The sequence below is a fragment of the Diplotaxodon limnothrissa genome, linkage group LG11, assembly GCF_057381915.1.
Source record: "Diplotaxodon limnothrissa isolate DT_005_m linkage group LG11, D_limnothrissa_male_GT1.1, whole genome shotgun sequence".
Classification (NCBI taxonomy): domain Eukaryota; kingdom Metazoa; phylum Chordata; class Actinopteri; order Cichliformes; family Cichlidae; genus Diplotaxodon; species Diplotaxodon limnothrissa.
This window is the reverse complement of record NC_140606.1, coordinates 15,113,829-15,134,760: the sequence shown is the minus strand read 5'-3', so window position 1 is coordinate 15,134,760 and position 20,932 is coordinate 15,113,829. Positions and strand designations below refer to the sequence as shown.

At 43.5% G+C, this 20,932-nt stretch overlaps 1 protein-coding gene across 2 annotated transcripts in view; it reads right to left on the bottom strand.

Moving 5' to 3' along the window:
- The window catches only part of LOC146622509 (exostosin-1b-like), a 49,774-nt gene that overhangs the window by 7,228 nt on the left and 21,614 nt on the right, over positions 1-20,932 (bottom strand). For both annotated transcript variants that reach the window (XM_085366247.1, XM_085366248.1), the window contains exons 2-4: positions 7,490-7,583; positions 2,558-2,665; positions 643-762 (exon numbers count right to left, since the gene is read on the bottom strand). In XM_085366247.1, coding sequence (XP_085222373.1) covers positions 643-762; positions 2,558-2,665; positions 7,490-7,583 — 322 coding nt within the window. The remainder of the gene's footprint in view (positions 1-642; positions 763-2,557; positions 2,666-7,489; positions 7,584-20,932) is intronic.

The window sequence follows — 20,932 nt, the reverse complement described above, 5'->3', positions numbered from 1 at the left end:
TGTCATAAAATAGTGTCAGGTAAATTTATAGACACAAATATTTAACCATGTAAACAGAGGATGAGTTTAAAGAAAAAAATCCTCACTTCCACAGCTTTACAATATCCTTTTTGCTTTTTTTCTCGCCTCTTTATCCTTTTTCCATTCTTTACAGCTCTCATCTTTGTCTGTTTGTAACTCTAGCCCAAGAGCAGCGTGATAGGCTGCTATTCACCGGGAAGCCTACAGATAAATGGAGTCTGACAGGAACAAACTACTGACATGATTGATAGCCAAGCCACAGCGATACGCAGCCTCAAAACATGACAGCAGTGCTTAACAATATATATCACTCCTCTTGGTTTTCAATGTGGTTTTGAGCATTTTCATTGTACTAGTGCTACTACACAGTCTGTACTGATAATACGTCACCACAAAGTCGATAAGAATAATGAAAAGAATTGAATCATTCCTAAATGATAAGACAACTAATAGATTTATAATTTAACTGTATTTTTTTACGCTTGTATTTATGCACAAATACAGAAGTGAAAAATACTAACACAGTAGTGAGGTTTTAAAATATGACAAATAATACACAGCACTTTTACGCCTGTATATAGTGACACACATGTGGAGAGTTGTATGTAGGTGTGTATGTACCTCCAGTGTGGTCAGTACTATCTTCTCCACAGAGTTGAAATAAGCCTCCCACAGGAACTGTGTCTGCTGTCTCAGAGAGAGGATCTTATCTTGGTGGATGGAGTGCACTGTTGAAGGGATCTAGGGAACAGGTAAGATATGCAAGAACATTTATTTTAATGAAGAAAGTAGAAAAGAACAGCTTAAACTGGATAATCTCAATACACAAATCAGTTCTGCTGTCATATCTGCTGTATAGTAGTTTCAGGTTAAAGGGGTTAAAACCAATAAATCAGCACTGAACAATTCATGGAGGTCATCGAAGATGTGCCCTCAAAATGCAGCAATATTCAGACACTTTGCACTTGCTAGCTGACATAAACAAAAACTGGAAAAAAGAAGCAAGGAACACCTGCATGCTGCTGTTACCATCTCTTTTTAAGACATGCCAAAAACCTTCAGTGTTTAGGGGAAAAAACTAAAACTCACCTTCAATCTACATCATCGTCATCTATGAGAATTAACACCCTTAGAGTTGTATGTAAAATGTTATCATATGAACAAATAATAGATAATGTATGATGACACTTTACTAGAACCGATACTGACAATGTTCATCACAAGCACTGAAGTCTCTTGTACATTTGGCAAGTATGGGTACTACAGCTTCCTTCATCACCGTCACGTCGGAGCAAAACAGGAAGTCAAAATTGGTGAAAAAAATTAATACAAAACTGAATAACCAAATACTTTCATGATAACAGATTTGAGAAGCCAGCATTGTTACTTATCCCATTTCTAAAAAGGTACACGTTTATTAAACATCAAGTGTGATCACATGTATAAAAGCAGAAGTGTTGGCAGTTTGTGCATTTTAACACAAGGCCACTATTTTACCACGACTCAACATCCTAGGAAATTCAAAATCGCAAAATTGATGGTGACCACATTCGGCATGAGTGACAAGCTCGGTGTCAAGACCTATGGAGACATTTCAAAGCAAAGCCCCGAAACACAAGCAGCCATTGAACAGGAAGACTGTCTGACCATTGAACGAGGTCAGACAGTGCAATGTTTAGAAATTGGGGGTGGGTGGGCTACGTAGGCCTCAGTTAGCAATTTAAATGTTAAACATCATGATAGTAAAATTTGCAAAAGCCTGAACAAGCATGGCTTGTTTGGAAGGACTGCCAGAAGAAAGGTTTTTCTCTCTAAAAAGAATATTTTAGCATGACTTGCAAAGTCGCACCTGAACAAACTACAAAACTTCTGGAGCAGAAGTGGAGACAATTCACAGCACCACATTTGGAAAACAAACAAAGGAAAAAAAGAGAAACAAGAACATATCAGCACAAATGACTCATACACACTATCAAGCACAGTGGTGGAGTCGTGATGATTTTGGCTTGTTTCAAAACCATAGAACCTGGGCACCTTGCAGTCATTGAGTCGACCACAAGCTCCTCTGTGTGTCTAGAGTCAAACATGGGGCCCTCTGTCTGACAGCTAAATCTTCGCTGAAAATGAGTCATGCAACAAGACGATGACCACAAAAAACAGCAGCAACTCACAGAAAACTACAAATGTGGTTCTACATGCTACTAAATCATGTGGCGTGCTCAGTTTTTTATAGTTCTTTGACAACCTTCTTTTTCACATGAATGTATGCATTGAAATCTGTCCAATGAATTAGATTCTGATAAAATAACCAAAAACATCAAGACAGGAGATAATGCTTTTATTATAATAACTTTCACTGGTGATGAGGGATAAAAAAATAAAAAATAAAAAGTAATAAAAATTCAAGAAATGGCAATATGACAGTGGTGTTTTTTAGTGGTATTCTAGGAGGTTTTAATGAGCTATTATGGCACTCGACCTCTATATGTATATAGGGTATCCTGCTTTAGGTTTTTAACTTAGAAGCTCTGCTTACCTGTAATAGCAGCCTTTCATCCCCAATAACAGCTGCCCTATTCCAGTCGATGATCTCTGAGAAGGGAAGCTCCCAGCCATTACTTAGCATCACTGGCACGCAAGCTGCCTGCAAGAGTAACACCACAAATACAGAGAGAAAATGAACTGTTAATAAGGTGAACCGCTTTAAGAATGGAACCTGTGAAACTTATGAGACCCACAGTATGCTAATAACGTTTAAATTTACAGTAAATATCTCAAGCAGGGAGGAGAAGTTGGATAAGAGTGCAATCAGTTTGCCAGTGCCATATTGCCTGCTACCTGAGTCTTAAAATATTTATACTCAATATTCATATTCAAAGGGAACAACCAGGCATCGGTCTTGTGGAATAATTTCTCTTTTAGGAGGCAATAAAAAAAGGAGGTACTCATATAAGGCAATTTAAACAGTTGGATCGACACTTTTTTTTCACAGCACATTTCCGTAAACCACAGAATCACTGCAATACTGTGACGACTACCTCTCAAAGTGACTAAGCAGTGTGGCTTCATAAAAATGATCAATGTACTTAGTGGAAAGGAAGATAAACTTTAAAATGGCTTAACTATCAAACCCCTGTGTCTAAGAGATGAATGAAATTCTTACTGAGGTGTGTCTGTTGGTGGATGTCTTTGTGTCTTAGTGGTGCACAGCAGCCTCCTGTAATCTGTTAAGCGGACTACCAGTTACTGATTGGTCTTGTGCATCCAGGAACAAACACTCGTGCATCAGAGCGCTGCAGTATTCATCTAATCATCTTCTTGTCATTAGCAAAGGTCTTTGCATGCTTTACCTGCCTAGCTGCTCTCACAGAGAAATAATCTTCAAACCCTTGTAGGTAACTCAGGATATTACACAGCCAATATGTGAAAGAACCATTATAAAAACTCAGTATGACAAACTTTCTGCTATGATATATACTATTCTATACCAAAGTCTCAAGCCACTGTTCAGTTCTCTATACTTTGCTAGGAAAATAGGTCATTGCTGGATTTTTCCTGTTTCTTTAGGGCATGACTTTCATATACTGTTCACGTACTGTAGATGGGTTTTTTTTCCTTTTGTTTTTAGGTGTGTGCCAATTCTTCTTTTGTCCTCTTTGTCCTCCTGTCCTGTTCTCTTTGGTAATCCTATTCTAGGTGGAAAAATATTATTTTTTGTGTTTCTAACTTTTATCTTTCGCATTTTCACTCAACTCAGCTGAGGAAATGGGAAAAAATTGTGCATTTTTGTCACATGATGAAGTGCTTAAAGATGCTATTTAAAATTGGTTGTTTGCCATCTGTTGTGTGTAGACACAACATGGTTCATCAATTAAGTACTTTTTTTTAATTCTTGAAGACTTCATAGATCAGTGTTATGTGGTTCAAAAGAAAAAAAACCTTTGAAAAATGATCAGGTACAAGGACTAGACTGAAAATCAATGGAAAAGCTGACAATGGCCAAAGAAAAAACTTTGAAAAACCTTCAGAAAGCTTGGAGAACTACTGCTTAAAACCACTTTAAAAATCACAATAAAAACTGGCTCCTTGGAACCAAAATATAAAAGTAAGAGGGGTGACTCAGTCCTATAATGTAGTTTTCTTCTAGAGGAACTAAGCATTAAGCATTGGATTTCCTTAATTACTTTGCAACCAGGTTTCCAAAAAAGTTAGAAGTCTGGGTAAAATGTTGTGGTCTGCATGTTTTCCAGAAGCTCTGCTTTCTCCCACTAAAACATGCTGGGTTAATGATACCTGTCTTGGACGATGGCACTACAGCAAGAGATACTGTAAATCTCAAGAGTTTCACTCTAATTAAATAAAGATTTAAAGAAAATCTTCACTCCAGCAGCGGGAATGAGGATCAGCACCTCCAAATCTGAGCCCATGGTTCTCAGCCGGAAAAGGGTGGAGTGCCCACTCCGGGTCGGGGATGAGTTCCTGCCCCAAAAGGAGGAGTTCAAGTATCTCGGGCTCTTGTTTGCAAGTGATGGGAGAAGGGAGCCGAAGATCGACAGACGGATTGGTGCTGCGGCCGCAGTAATGCGGATGCTGCACCGGTCCGTCATGGTGACGAGAGAGCCGAGTGTAAAAGTGAAGCTCTCAATTTACCGGTCGATCTACGTCCCTACCCTCACCTATGGCCACGAGCTGTGGGTAGTGACCGAAAGAACGAGATCACGGATACAAGCGGCTAAAATAAGCTTCCTCCGAAGGGTGGCTGGCCTCTCCCTTAGAGATAGGGTGAGAAGGTCAGCCATCCGGGAGGGGCTCAGAGTAGAGCCGCTGCTGCTCCACATCGAAAGGAGCCAGCTGAGGTGGTTCGGGCATCTGACAAGGATGCCTCCTGGGCACCTCCTGGGTGAGGTATTCTGGGCATGTCCCACCGGGAGGAGGCCCCGGGGCAGACCTCTGCTTAGGCTGTTGCCCCCGCGACCCGGCCCCGCAACCCGGCCCTGGATAAAGCTGAAGAAGATGGATGGATGGAAAATCTTCACTCCTTACACTCACTGACTTCAGTCACTGGGGCATTATGCCTCACAACAGCCTGTTCGCTTTCACAAATTCCGTCAAATTTCCGTGCGTCTGTCCTACTCAACTTCTTTGCTTCTTGTATAAGTGTTTACACACACCCCAGTGCCTCTCCCTGCCACGGCCCATCCCTACAATCTAGCCAACCTCTGCATTCTAACTCCACTGCAGACACACAGCTTTCTCCTCTGGCGTCCTGTCTATGCGTGGCCTCCCCTGTGATGTAATCATCTTCCAATTTCATTCAATACAGAGGCAGTGCCCATTTTACCTCTGGTAAAATCAAAACTCATCATTTTAGTTCCATCTCCTACAACATTCATTTAACAACATAAATTGCCTCAAGTAAAAGTATGCGTTAAATAAAATTAACTTAGGCACTCTTCAACGTATGATCTGAGCACGCTGTCACTACATGAGCCTGGCCATATCTGTACACCTAAAACACAGGCAGATGGTGTGAATGAGTTAATTACTGTGTTGGGGTTGAATTAGGGACACTTGTTGGATAATTGAGGAACATTAAATGCAGGGTAGCCATTCACATAAATGATTAGGCACATGTTTTCTGCCACACAAAAACAAAAGTGGAGGAAGATTTGAGTAGGTGGGGGTGGGGTGGGGGGTGTCACCTAAAGGAATGGAAAAAGCTGAACCAGATTTAAAAAAAGAAAAAAGGAAAAAAAGAAACAAGATGGCAGAAAAAGCTGTGAGTCATACGCAGCTAAAGTAAGACTAGCTGCACATTAACAAAATGACTGGCACTGGGTGAGAGAGCTACTAGGACTAAATAAGCACTTCACTTTTTGCACTCTCGAGTGCTGATGAGGAGCTTCATTGTTTGATCAGGTTTGGTGTTGACACACAACATTATTTCTTGAATCAGTTTAATCTATATTTGCTTAATATAAGAAAGACTGTAAAATGATGATGCCTTAATGATCTTAGCACCTTACAATTTCTGTGGGCTGGAAATCAGCTGAGATTTATTCATGTTCAAATTTTAAAGTGATTCCTTAAGAATAATCTGACTCTGTGTTTGTGTACCATGTTTACATATCTTTGTGCGGACCAAAAATTGGAATGTCAGTATACGTGTGGGGACCAACAGCTCTTGTAGGGACAAAATGCCCATCCCCACGAGCTTGAAGGCATTTTTCAGGCTCAAAATGTGGTTTTAGTGTCAGGGTTACAATTAGGTTATGGTTATTTTTACGCTAAGTGTTAGGGTTAGGCATTCATTTTTGATGGTTAGGGTAGGCTGCAAGGAAAGCATTATGTCAATTAGATGTCCTCACAAAGATATGAAAACAACTGTGTGTGTGTAAAATAGCTTCTTCAAGCAAAATTAAACATGATGTTGCATATGATTTGTATTTCCTGAACTATTGTACTATACAACCCCGTTTCCAAAAAAAAATTAAATATCAGTCTAAGTAGCAGACTGTTTTTAAATATAAGGCATTTAAAAACTATACATAACTGTAGGATGGCAGCATGCACCGCTCCAAACCCTGTCCAATATTAATGATGCCCTCACAGATGTGCAGAAGAAACAGCGTTCTTAAATTACTGGACCATTTTATCCATGAAGGGTGATGAAGACTACTTCCCTATTTCTGAAAGACTGCCTTCTCTGGGATCTACATTTGGTGAGATGCCACAGCGGCTCCATAGTGTAGTGATCACACATTTGTCTAACAAGGAAAAGATTCCTGATTCAATCCTAGGAAGAAGAAAAAAAACAAAACAAAAAAACAAAAACAGGGGCTGCATCAGGAGGAGCATCCGATATATAAGAAAAAAAACCCTCCCAAATCAAGGCATGCTACCAGCTGTGATGACTAAAGTGTAATATAGACTTTGTAAAGCCTATGACACAGAACATATTTATCCCTAAAGTTTTTTCACTTCTTTGTACATCCAATATCAGCATTCTCTCTCCAGGAATTTGCTGACATTTGTGAGTCCTTGTATTGAAACTATGATTAATATTCCTTATACTGACGATGGTTGTTATTCTCTCACCGATTTAAAAACTATGGCAAAAAAGTATCTAGAAATGGGTGAGAGGAATCGACGGTAGTGAACAAGCCAATCACAATTGTTCCAGACTATGCTGACGCGATGTTTAGCTACATTTCCAGGGAGGTCATATTCGTAGAGTTACAGATGGGTTTACGGTTACAACATAGCTACTGCATAGATTCAGGGAGCAGCTGTTTCTTTTAGTTGTGAGACATCCCACTTAGTCTTTTTTTTTTTTTTTTTTTTTTACACTTGTTTTAGGATTACATTTTCACCACCCTAAAATATTGAATAAAATTCGCAATGAGCCTATATTCTAACAAAATACAGTCAGCAGTAAAAAGCAATATGTGCGTTTTTAATCACTGACCTGTAAAGCCTCTAAGAAGCGAAAGGAACCCAGCCGTCGTCCTCGAGGTACCAGACAGAATGTGGAGTTGTACAGCATTTCTCTGTAGTCATACCTGCAGAGCAAGAAATTAGAGAAATCAGCAACACATGTTCAGAAGATGAATTTAGGCAACCATACAGAAAACAGAGCTGTGTTTTTGTTTATTGATTAAAAAAAAACTTATTTAAAAAAAAAAAAAGACTTAAGTAAGAAAGCAAATGCAGAACCAATTTTATTTTTTTACATGTGCAAAACACGTGTTACCTCTCTTTTTTGGATAAAAGAATACCTTGAAAGAACTAATACTATGAGGAAAAAGCCCAGTCTCTGATCTTGACTTCTGTCCACTCACCTATAAACCCCTTTGCCCTTTCACCTGCACATCTAAACATCTCTCGTTCTTCCTCCATTCAATCTAAGCCTCAGTCAGCACTTGCTTGGATTAAGAAGCTGCTTGGAATTCCTTCAGTGTCATTATTATGTGCAGGAGAGTGAGTGTATAAAGGAGCGGTTTTTGTGTGTGTGTGTGTGTCTTGGCTAGTTGTGCATTCAGTTGAGTTTTATGAAGGATAACTGGAAGTGTAAATATTTTATTTCTCAGTATTATTTGCAAACAAGGACAAATGCAAATGTGTGCTACATTTAAAACAAGTTGTGGTTACATTTGAATGAGACTGCAAATAAGCAAAGGTGAGTCATCATTTGTGTTTGCCTACTGTGTATATCTACCTGGATGTCCACAGCCTCTCATTTACTGTGTGTGTGTGTGTGTATACATAAATTATGCTTAGGGTTTCACTGCTGGGTGTCTCACCAAGTGTACTGGTAAGTAGGGCTGGGCCATATTATACCGTTCACGGTAATACCGGTATAATGTTAGGCAACGATAGGAAAATGAAATATCGCGATAGAATATGAGTAAAACGCGCATGCGCAGTGCCTTTGTTTTCATACGCACATGGCCGATTGTTGAGTGAAACAAATGAACCAGAATTGGTTTGTAAAAATAGTGCAACTTCAGTGATGTGGAACTGGTTTGGTGTTTGTCCGTCAGATACACGACAAAGCACATTTCTTTGCAGAACATGCAAGCGGCCGTCGTTCTCTTTCAAACATTCGTTTCGGTGTCTCACTATGGGGAACGCTCTCTCAGCGTTGTCCTCAGAAGCCTCTATATCATTACTCCAGCCAGTATTGGCTGGCAGTCGTGACGCTTGCGTCAGGGAGGGGCCACCCTCCTCCCTATAAAAGGGTGTGACGCAGCGTCACCCGTCATTCAATTTCCTCTTCTCGCTTCTTAGAAACCTCATCTCTCCTGACTGCGAACGTGAGTGCTAGCTTAACTGTCCACACGAGCAAGCTAACACCTTGGTCACCGGGCGCCAGCACGGCTCGCGTTTCGAGTCGCCTGCTCTTCACCACAGAGCCAGGTCGGAGAGTGTGTTAGCTGCCACCACGCATCTAGCACAACAGTTAGCTGATCAAGCTAACTGTCTTTGCTACACACGGTCACCAAGCCAAGTAGCACAAGCGCTAGCCACCACACTAGCCAGGTCATACTACCTCACCATAGCTACCCGACCGAGAGAAGAAACAAACAAAAAAAAAGGATCAGCGTTAGCCGTCCAGCCATTCCAAGCTAGCTACACCAAGCTTCCTTAATATGGCAGACTGCAAACCGCTGCCCAGAATTTGCCCCTGTGGTTGCAAAATCTCAGGTTCAGATACACATGACGCGTGTGTGATGTGCCTCGGGCTGCAACACGCCCAAGCGGCTATTTCCACACCGGGTATATGCGAACACTGCGCTCGCTTCACCCTAAAAAGCCTTCGCCGAAGGCTAGCCCGCCAGGCTAGCCTGTCGAAGGAGGACTCAATGCTGTCTCCAATCGGCCCACCGATGGAGCACACTGAGTCCGCCACACCAGGCACCAGCTGGGGCGACGAGATGGATGTCGTCCTCCCGCTGGTGGATGATGCCGAGGTCAGCTGCGAAGCTATGCTTGATTCCCTCGAGGCTAATGACGAGCTACTCAGCGAATCCTCTGAGGGAGCGTCGGAACATCTCGTCTCAGACGAGGATGACGACGTTTTCTTTGCCCCCTCTGGTCGGAATTCTGCGACACAAGGGGCCGATTGTGATAACCCCGGCACACAGTCCCGCGGCATGGAGCTATTTGACGTGGCAAAACGGGCAGCTGAAAAGCTGGCAATCCCATGGCCCGCGGTGACAACGGAGACCTCCACCTCACGATACGAGGGTAAAAGGCTCCCCAAAGCAAAGCGCACTACTAAGCAGGTACTGCCGCTTTTCCCCGAATGCGTGGACGAGGTCACACGCTGCTGGGCAAAGCCATTTTCGTCACCCAACCCCGTGCAGGGAGTGGCGGCGTTTGACTGCGCTGGAATGAAAGAGAAGGGCATCTACCAAATTCCCACAGTGGAGAATCTGGTGGCTTCTCATCTCCACCCGAACCAGAAACTCTCCATGTCATCTGGTCCGTCCCTGCCCTCCAAGGCCGAACGCCTGCAGTCCTCCCTGGCTGACAAGGCGTATAAATCGGTTGCCACCACCGCGAGGGCATTGAACGCCTCATCGCTCCTGCTAGCCTACTCGGCGGAGCTCCAGGACCAGGCTGCTGCGAACCCGGATGCTAGCGAGTTGTGGGAAGAGCTGGGCGTAGTTACGGACCAGTGTCTCCACCTCACTAGAGCAGCAGTACAAGCGGCGGGCAGAGCCCTCAGCATCATCGTCCTACAGGAGAGGGCAAGATGGCTGAACTTGTCGGGGCTTTCGGACAGAGAAAAACGTGACATTCTGGACGAAAGCATCGACCCCGCTGGGCTTTTCGGGACCGCCGTTGCCACCATGCAAAGACGGTGCGAGGAGAAGAAGAAAGAGGGAGAGGCCCTGCAGCTGTGTCTCCCTAGGAAGACCCAGGCTGCGCCTCCACCCGGTCGCCGCACGTTCGCTCAGGTCACCAGCCGTCCAGCCGGCGTGCCGACGTTTAAAATCCCTCGCCGCCCAGCCCCGCAGGTCGCGGCCCAGGGTCCTCTAGGATCGCAGAACCCTAAGACCCACTGGCCCAAGAAACACGTCCCGCCTGCTGCCGCTCAGGGTGCCCCACCACCAGCCAAGCAGTCGGACCGCAAGAAGAAGCGGACTGCCTAACATCCCCCACGGGGAGATCGGAGCCGGACCAGCCCGGGCTCCAAGTTCACTCCAGGGCTCAGTTCCGGAGCCCGTTCGGAGAAGTGTGTTCTGCCTCCACCTTTCAGCGCCTGGGACTCGAGTTGGATCCCACAGAGCGGATTTCAAAAAAGAGACGACGAAACGCTGTTCAGCTGAATCAAGCATGTCTGCCTCACAAAACACACTGTTTATTAAAAAAACTCACCCGTTGCATCCAGGCATGTTGCCAAGGGCACGGGAAAAATGTGTGAAAAACACAGAAAGTATGTTGAAAAACATAATGTCCCCACGCACCCAGACACCACCGGGGTTGATTCCCTCAGTGGTGTCCGGCCCCATAAGCGCTGGTCAAGCGCGGGCCGCTCGCGCATGCGCAGTCGGGGCTGGTCAGAAGGACCAGTTTCCGCCACAAGAGGGAGCCAGAGCTCCGTCTACTGTGGAGCGCCTATCTTTGGGGCCGCTGTCAGCAAGAATAGAGAGATGGCGAGCTCTCGCTGCGCCAGAATGGGTTGTGAGGACATTAGAGCGAGGCTATCGTTTGCAATTCGCAACCACCCCTCCCAGATTTCACAAAGTGATTTTCTCTCTTGCGAAAGGCGAATCAGCCAGGATCCTGCAAGAAGAAATAACTACCTTGCTATCAAAGGGAGCAGTACGAGAAATACCCCAGGAGCAGAGCCAATGCGGCTTTTACTCAAGGTATTTTCTTGTGCCCAAGAAGGGAGGGGGACTACGTCCGATACTGGACCTACGGGCTCTGAATCAGCATCTGAGGTCATACAAATTCAGGATGTTGACGACCACCACTCTGCTGCATGTAGTGCGCCCAGGCGATTGGTTTACATCAATAGACCTGAAGGACGCATATTTTCACATCCCTATTTACCCGCCTCACAGAAAATTCCTTCGCTTTGCGTTTCAGGGCAGAATGTACGAGTACCAGGTCCTGCCGTTTGGTCTCTCACTGAGCCCTCGGGTATTTGTGAAATGCACAGAGGCGGCCATAGCCCCACTGAAGAGGCGGGGCATCCGCATAGCAACATACATAGACGACTGGCTGCTGCTATCAGAGTCAGAAATAATGGGAAGGGAGCACACCAGGTTGACAGTGGATCATCTGATGGCTCTGGGTTTCACCATAAACTACCAAAAGAGTGTCCTGCAGCCAGCTCAGGCCATCTCTTTCATAGGAATAGCTCTAAACTCCGCCTCGTACAGAGCGTGTCTCTCTGTGGACAGAGTAAAAAAAAAAAAAATGCTATCACATGCCGGCATTTTTCAGTTGGGAAGATATCTCCCATTCAGAAAATGCCTGCAGATGCTGGGATTAATGGCGTCTTCACTGGCAGTCATCCCACTAGGCAGACTGCATATGAGGGAATTTCAGCGATGGGTTGCATCACTGAGACTAAATCGAAAGCGCCATACCCACCGCTATATCAGAGTGACAGCAGACTGCGCTGCAGCACTCCACTGTTGGAGAAATCCCACATTTCTCACTCAGGGGGTGTCACTGGGGGCTGTCACAGCCAGAAAGGTGGTGACCACGGACGCGAGTCTCACGGGTTGGGGTGCCACTCACGAGGGCAGAGCAGTGAGCGGCAGCTGGGACTCACAACAGAGGGGTGCTCATATAAATTGGCTAGAATTGCTAGCAGCTTTTCTAGCACTGATACACTTCCTTCCCCTGTTGAGAAACCACCATGTTCTGATCAGAACAGACAACACCACTGTTGTGGCATACATCAACAGACAGGGCGGGTTACGTTCCCGTCCTTTGCACATGCTGGCTCGCAGACTGATCATGTGGAGCAGCATCAATCTGTTGTCACTGAGAGCCACTCACATTCCAGGAGCCCTGAACTTGGGAGCAGACTTAATGTCCAGGGGAAACCCGCAGTACGGGGACTGGACCCTACACCCACATGTGGTGACCCAAATCTGGACCCGCTTTGGCCAGCCACAGGTCGATCTGTTTGCCTCGAGGGAGAACGCTCAGTGTCCACTGTATTTCTCCCTGAGGGACCAGGAGGCTCCGCTAGGGGTAGACGCATTAGCTCACAACTGGCCACATGCTCTGCTTTATGCGTTCCCTCCACTGGCCTTAATTTCTCCCACTCTAACCAGAGTGAGACAGAGAGGGCTAACAATGATATTGATCGCCCCAAGGTGGATGAGGTCCCATTGGTTAGCGGAGATCATGCCCCTCTTGTGGAGCGAACCTTGGCCTCTCCCTCTCCGACGAGACCTAGTCTCCCAAGCCAGGGGGGGAGATTTTTCACCCTCACCCCGAGCGCCTCGCCCTGTGGGCTTGGCCCGTGAGAGGTTGAATCTGAGTACGGCAGGACTCCCCCAGGGTGTTATAGCCACTATTCAGAGTGCTAGAGCCCCCTCCACAAGATCATTGTATGAGAACAAGTGGAGGGTATTTGAGGAATGGTGTGGAAAGTCTCACACTCTCTCCTTTCAGTGCTCTGTGACAACAATTCTCTCCTTTCTCCAAGAACTGTTAGATAAAGGAAAGGCCTTTTCCACAATTAAAGTATATCTAGCAGCCATTTCAGCCTGCCATGTGGGCTTCGTGGATGGCCCGGTGAGCCATCACCCGCTAGTCTGCCGTTTCATGAAAGGGGCACGGCGGCTCCACCCAGTGTCTAAACCTCTCGTTCCCACGTGGGATTTATCCCTGGTGCTGGGGGCAGTTTCACAGCCACCATTTGAACCACTAAACCAGGTGGAAATAAAAATCCTGTCTTTGAAGACTGCATTGCTCCTGGCTCTCGCATCTGCGAAGCGTGTCAGTGATATTCATGCGCTGTCAATACACAAAGAGTGCACCCGATTCACGCGGGATAACTCTAGAGTCACACTCAGGCCAAATCCGGCCTTTGTGCCCAAAAATCCTTATCTTCAATGCACCCCATTGGAGCTGGAAGCTTTTTGCCCTCCTCCTTTCTCCTCCCCTGAACAGGAGCGCCTACATGCTCTCTGTCCAGTTAGGGCTTTATGTACCTATATAGAGAGGACGAAGGCTTTCAGGAGGTCGGATCAGCTGTTTGTTTCCTGGGCTAAACAACATCTTGGCAAGCCCGTTAGCAAACAACGCATTTCCCACTGGATTGTCGAGGCGATCCAATTGGCTTATTCCAGCACGGGTCTGCCCCCCCCGGAGGGACTTCGTGCCCATTCTGCCAGAGGGATGGCAACCTCTTGGGCCCTTTTTAGGGGTGTCTCTATAGAAGAGATATGTGCAGCTGCGAGCTGGGCTTCACCTTTGACCTTTGCAAGGTTTTACAGGTTGGATGTCACTGCACCGTCTCTAGCCCACGCTGTGTTAAGTGTGGGTCCCCACGAGACCTCCTAAATTGGCAGTCAGTCGTTCAGATGGGCTTATCTGGCAATACGGGAGTCTGCATATCCCCATAGTGAGACACCGAAACGAATGTTTGAAAGAGAACTTGAGGTTACTCTATTCCGTAACCCCTGTTCTCTGATAACATGAGTGAGGTGTCTCACCAGATCACCCTCCTTGCACGAAGCGAGGAAGAGGTGAGCTTATCTTGAATGACGGGTGACGCTGCGTCACACCCTTTTATAGGGAGGAGGGTGGCCCCTCCCTGACGCAAGCGTCACGACTGCCAGCCAATACTGGCTGGAGTAATGATATAGAGGCTTCTGAGGACAACGCTGAGAGAGCGTTCCCCATAGTGAGACACCTCACTCATGTTATCAGAGAACAGGGGTTACGGAATAGAGTAACCTCAAGTTATTGTCGTATTTGTCGGACTAAGATGCTCTTAAATCTGGGAGTAATCTGGGTCCTAAACTCCGTATTCTTCATGTCAAACGAACACTGCAGCATCACTGAGCGTTAAAAACCGTCTAAATTCTTTCATCTTTAATAAAACGATCAGCATTGCTGCTTTACCAGGTGTAACTATGAAGTTTAACTTCCAGGCATCCATGAAAACAAAATGTATTACATTTAACGGAGTTAGAAGTTAGCAGGAAGCTAGCGGAAGTTAGCTCGCTAGTTTCGCTAGTTACCTAAGCATGATATAGCATGTTCTGACTGAGAGATTTCTGAAAAAAATCAAACGTACAGCTCTGCTATCACTTCCAACATAAATGAAGACAGGAAACTAAACAGCAGTGACATTTGTAGGGTTACTGAAGTTGGGCTAGCTGGTATATAATGATGTGCTACGTGATCGCTAGCGACACAGCTATGTTAGCATAACATAAACAGTGAAGCTGGAGGACGAACACTAACACTTTTCCACTTATAAAAGTTAACGTGAAGGTTCCTCATGGTTAGAAACAAATGCAATCGCATGGCAGGATGCTGTAAACGGACCAAACTTCAGTCAGGAGAACAACTGAGATAATCCATCCACAATACGAGGTTAGTCATTAATATACTGCAACAACATGGGAATAGAGCAGCTGCCAGAGAATTCAACATTAATGAATCAATGGTACAGAAGTGGAGGAAGCAAGAAGAATGAGTTTAATAAAGTTTGATTTATCTGACTGCTTTGTTTCGCTTAATGTGCCTTATAATCCCGTGCACCTTATGGTCCGAAAAATACGTACTGCACACTGCAGTTTAATGTTGCAAAGCACCTCTTTTTAACTTCAGTGGATATTATACATGGTTATGCTCAGGATATGTCAGCCCATTTCTACTGGAAATGCCTTTTGGTTAAACTTTCAGCAAGGAATTTGCATTTGCACTGTTAAATTTTTATAAAGCTTTAATGTACATAAAAACCAGCTTCTTGTTTAAGTGAAAATAAATGGAAGGTTGTCTTTTTGCGCTAGTAATGTTGTGGAGTTGTATTTTGTCTCGCATCAATTATATCGTCAGTTATATCGTTATCGCAAATTTTCAAATATATATCGTGATAAATATTTTTGGCCATATCGCCCTGCTCTACTGGTAAGGCTCAATATTAAAAAGGCACGCTGCTCTGCAGACTTGATCCATGAACTAATTTACATCTAGTCTACAGGGCACTGCACAGTCAAGACACATCCCGGCATACTACTATGCACACTTGGTAAAAGTAACACACAGTAGTACACTGTACCTCCAGCTCTTCCTAAGCACTTTCATAACATAAAGCACAACACTTTTTTTTGCTATACCCAATATACAATCATCCAAACCGCATTCTTAGAAACACTAAAAATACCTCAAAGGGTGTCTAAGAAATATATACCTATGACCATAATACGATATTATTACACCACTATCAAGTCATTTACACAGCAATACAAGGGACATGCATTATAGTGACATAAAAGCAACAGCTAAGCTTGATGCTGTTGATAATACACTTAATACATAATACACTATAAAACACAGAAATCCATTATCAACACTGGAATTATTAGTAGGTCAGCGCAACTAATGCTGCAGAGTAGGTAGCACAGATGTTGCTCTAATCTGTGCATCCATTATGAAATAGTGGACTTAATGATAAGTGTGACTACATCACAGATGGATTGCAAGATGACAAACACACAGTCTAGCGAGAGTCATGATATTTAACCATTTTGCATGCCTATAAAATCAGAAATGTAGGTCTGCATCTGGGCCCGGCGGGGTGTAAGTTTTTCACATCCATCATCTTTTCTGTCCGTGCAAACTCAGGGAAGACCAGATGTTCCTCTCCCTGCATACCTCCATTCTTCCCTACTCTTCCAGATGGCTGCCTGCGGGGAGGAGCAGTCTCACAGTATGCTACCTCATGTCAGTGAGGACGTTAAGGATGAGTGTTCAAAAACATCTTCCTTTTGAACCAGCTCATGCCTCAGTGTTTTTCTTATATATTTCACAGTGCAATTGTAAGGCATGAAGAGGTTTAACAGACTGGTCTCAAACAGCATAGATGTCAGTGAGAAGCTCATTGCCCGCATCTCACAGCATTTAACTCTGCATGATATGAGGCAAATCCTGCCTTGTCCCATATTTCCACTATGCAGTTAGCTGCTGGTGAACAGAGCAGTTTCACAGTAGCAGATTGGCTGTAGGGATGAGCAAAAAAGAAACAAAAAATAACAACAACAAAAAAACCCACAATTTTTCCCTGTTTGCTTCTCTTTTTTGTACCTTTGAAAGAGAAAACTGTGCTAGTCTGTGCCATTTTTATGCATTCTGGTCATTGTACTCAAATGAATGAGTCCAATTCTTCCTTTTTTAAATCCATTTACTTTCATAATTCCTTCAACCCCTTTGTTAGGATGGGTGAGGGTGAGCTAATAACATGAAGTCAAACTACATTGCAAAACAATACAGCTTAGCCCAAACCCACACAGAGTTATAGTATGTATGTGGTAGACAGACACATTCAATTTGGACTGAACCTCGACCAGCTGGTCAGTCAGAGCGACCACACCGTTGACGTTTACTGACCACTGTGTTGTTCTTGGTTAGAAACAACCACCTTTTAGAAATGGTAGCTCCTTTTATATGACCAGTCTGTGTTGTCTATCTGTGAGTGACACAGGGAAGACGGGAGTGCAGACTAGTAAAAAGAAACCTTAAAGTCAGAATATATACTGATTTGTCAACCAGTATATTAGTTGTTAAGCTTACCAAAACCCCTCTACTTTCTTCCATAGTTCGTCAACATCGTTTCTCTTTTGTGTTTGTGCGTTTAACTAATTGCCATCTTTCACAGGTCACTGAACTCAGCTGGAAATTCCATCAGTAGGGACCAACCCCTATTGGCCTGCTATGCTATGCTGTGCGAATAAGCATCCTTGTATCACTTTTAAAGGAAAATAAGTAACTGTATTTTTAAACGGCATACACTGGTTTACCAAGATACAGTGATGACAAGTGTTATGCAAGAAGAAAAGCAAATCTAGGACACACTGTACACAGATTCCAGTGAAAATATTATGAGGTGTTTGTTTACTTATGTGAAATCATTTTACATTAATATTTGAGGTTCAAGGCCAGAATGGCACATAAAGGTGGAATCCTGTTATTTGCCAATAATCAGTGCATAGTTTCAATTGACAGGAAGAAAGTAGACCGATCAAGCCTCAGTTTAGGTGCAAACACTCTCCTCCATGTGCAAAAGAAGAGATGAGAGAAACGCACTAATGCGGCCTCATCATTTCGACACTTTACTTGATATTAATACATAACTAGTCCAGTTCTGACAAATGTCCAAACTTTCTCACTGAGGAAAACAAAAAGGAAAAAAGAAAAGGAAAAAGACTTGGCAGTAAAATGGCAAAACATCAGTTTCAATGCTGTGACCTTCTGTTATGCCTCTTTACATAAGTCTGTTAATTTTTGAATATAATTAAAAAAATAATTTTTAGTATTAGAGTTAAGGAACAAGAATGATTCAGAAAGAGAAATGAATAACAAGAAGTGAGCTGGGTCAAGAATGAACATCAACCAGTCTCCTAGCAACCAGAACGGATGGTGTGAAAAAGAAATGCATAGCACACTTTGTCAAGTGCCAGAGGAGACTTGGAAGAAGAGCCAAAGTGTTTGTCTCCCATAATCCATGCAAGAGACCACACACATTATCCACATAACTCACAGAGAGGGCTGCAATCAAAAGAGCCATTGACGTGGCATTTCAATGTGCTGATATTGGTTCCACCAGCATGACTACCAGGAACTACAGAGCAGTTTCCTTTAATTTATGTAATTGTTGGTTCTCTTAATCCTCTACACAGTATACATTTACACAACAACAAATATTTGATTTCATGAATTTTCAGAAGAGGTATTGTTAGATTGATACAGATAGGTTAGGTGAAGCAGGATGAATTTACTCATAAAATAACCAAGGACCTTTTCATAGCTGGGCAACAACACAATTTCTGTAACCTAGATTTTGGATATACTGAACCATCAGTTGGTTTAATTATGCCAAATTCAAAATAAATTTGGAAAGGAATGAATACATATCGAACTTCATTTGGTCATTTGGGTTTTTGGTTTGTTTGTTTTTTAAGCTTACAAACCAACAGAAGTGGGTTTTTATCTACTGGCAATGCCAAGATCAAGGCATGCCAATGACAAATGCCACTGTACATGCAGTAATTTGTTATATAAAGCAGAGAAAAAATTCTAAAGCATAGTAACAGTAGGGCAGTTATATATAACACTAGATCTGTGTACAATATGCTCTTTGATCAAACCAACTGCTGTCAGATGAGAACAGAAATTCTCAAGATTTTGGCAGAGCACCAGTTTTTATCTGCGTGACTTTGTTGTAGTATCTGTAAACTCTGGCTCAAGTTCTTAAAAAGAGAAAATCAGTAACAAGGTTCAACATCATCAATGATCTGATGGCCTGGGGCTAGTTTTAAAAAAATAAATTATATTGCTGGTCATGTTGGTTAACCAGCTTATTGCTCTTTTAGGATCAGTGATGGTGTTTCCACAAATTCATTCACCTGTAGCAAACTGACTAAAATGTATTTTCAGTCAGTTACAGTTAGCATTATCACATTATGGGCGATCATGGCTCAAAGAGTTGGCAGTTCGTCCTGTAACCGGAAGGTTGCCGGTTCGAGCCCCGGCTCGGACAGTCTCGGTCGTTGTTTCCTTGGGCAAGACACTTTACCTACCTCTTACTGGTGATGGCCAGAGGGGCGACGGTGCGATATGGCAGCCTCGCTTCTGTCAGTCTGCCCCAGGGCAGCTGTGGGTACAACTGTAGCTCGCCTCCACCAGTGTGTGAAAGTGAGAGGGAATGAATAGTGGAATTGTAAAGCGCTTTGAGGGCCCTGAAAAGCGCTATATATATGCAATTATTAAAATGCCAAAAAAGCTTCATGCCTGTTGAGATCTTTAAATTTGAAAAAGAACGATCTAGCGTCTGTTTGTTTTATGTAGGGAAAGCATAAAGCATAACTGATTTAACCAGATGCTAAAATGAAACCCGTCTGCATACAAACTATTTATTTTGACACAGTCTTAGGAGCAGCTGATCATCGCACTACTTCCAGCAGTGACAGGGGTGAGTACTACTACTTCTATAGATTTATCTTAAACCTCTAGATATTTAGATACATTTCTCTGGATTAAACTAGCACTATACTAAGAAATTACATTTGCTTCTTTTTTCTTTCTTTTTTTAAACAAAAACTCCCATTTAATGGCCCAGGAGCCAGTGGGAGAAAGAACGTTAAAGTAGACATCGGTTAAAGTAGAAACTGATTTAACAATTGTCTCCACAACAAAGGAGAAATTGCATGAACTGAAACGAGAAGGGAGCTATACGACTGTGCTGCTCTCCCACCCCACAGTACCAATACTAACTTCATATCTAATTTTACGCCTTCTCTTTTCTGTCACAGTTGGACTAGGTTGATAGACATTTGGCTGTTGCCAGGACCATTTCTCTGAGCCCGAGGAATTTGAGCCTGAAAGGCAATGAGTGAAAGTGAGTGTCATCAGAAGATAAAGGAAAAGAAGGATAAACTGCAGCTGACAACTGAACACTAGATCCAAGCCCCGCACAGCCAGAGCCACCCATGGCAAGACTGTCACAGACAAACACATAAAGCCTAATTTTAAGATCAACACACATCGGAGCAACTTCAATAGTTGAACAAATGGACCATCTTAGACTCCGCTGTTTTGTTTCTTGACAAGACTGCACACGAGGAAGTAGACGTGTACACCACACAGTGATGGGCCTAAGAGGGGAACACTTTTGGAGAAATTGAGAAACCCCCCCCCCCCCCCAAAAAAAAAACACTCTTATTGAAAGACTTGCATCTAATGTAATATGAATTTACATATAGTGATTTTTCGTGTATGGGAAAAATCATTAACTGACCGTTTATCTCTACAAAGCATTCAAACAGATGCTTTGAATATGGGACTAATAGCATCAAACTTGCATGAGGGTATTTTGCAGTCTATATACTGGAATCTGTGGTAGCATGTCTTCAAGATTTTATTAGAGCTTGGAAAAAACTTGCACACCAACCAAAGCAAGACTGAGCCTACACAAATTTATTCTGTGTTTATATATCTGAATATTAGTTAAACTGTGAAATCCATTCCAGTAATGCAACACAACCAAGAACTTCAACACTAGGGGACACACAAGTTATTGGCCAGAATAACTAAAGAGAACAACTTAAAGCTTAAAATACTCCATTGGCCTGAGGATGAAACATGACTGATTAATGTCTAAGACTGTTATGAATGAGATTCCCTGCACTATCTTGCATTT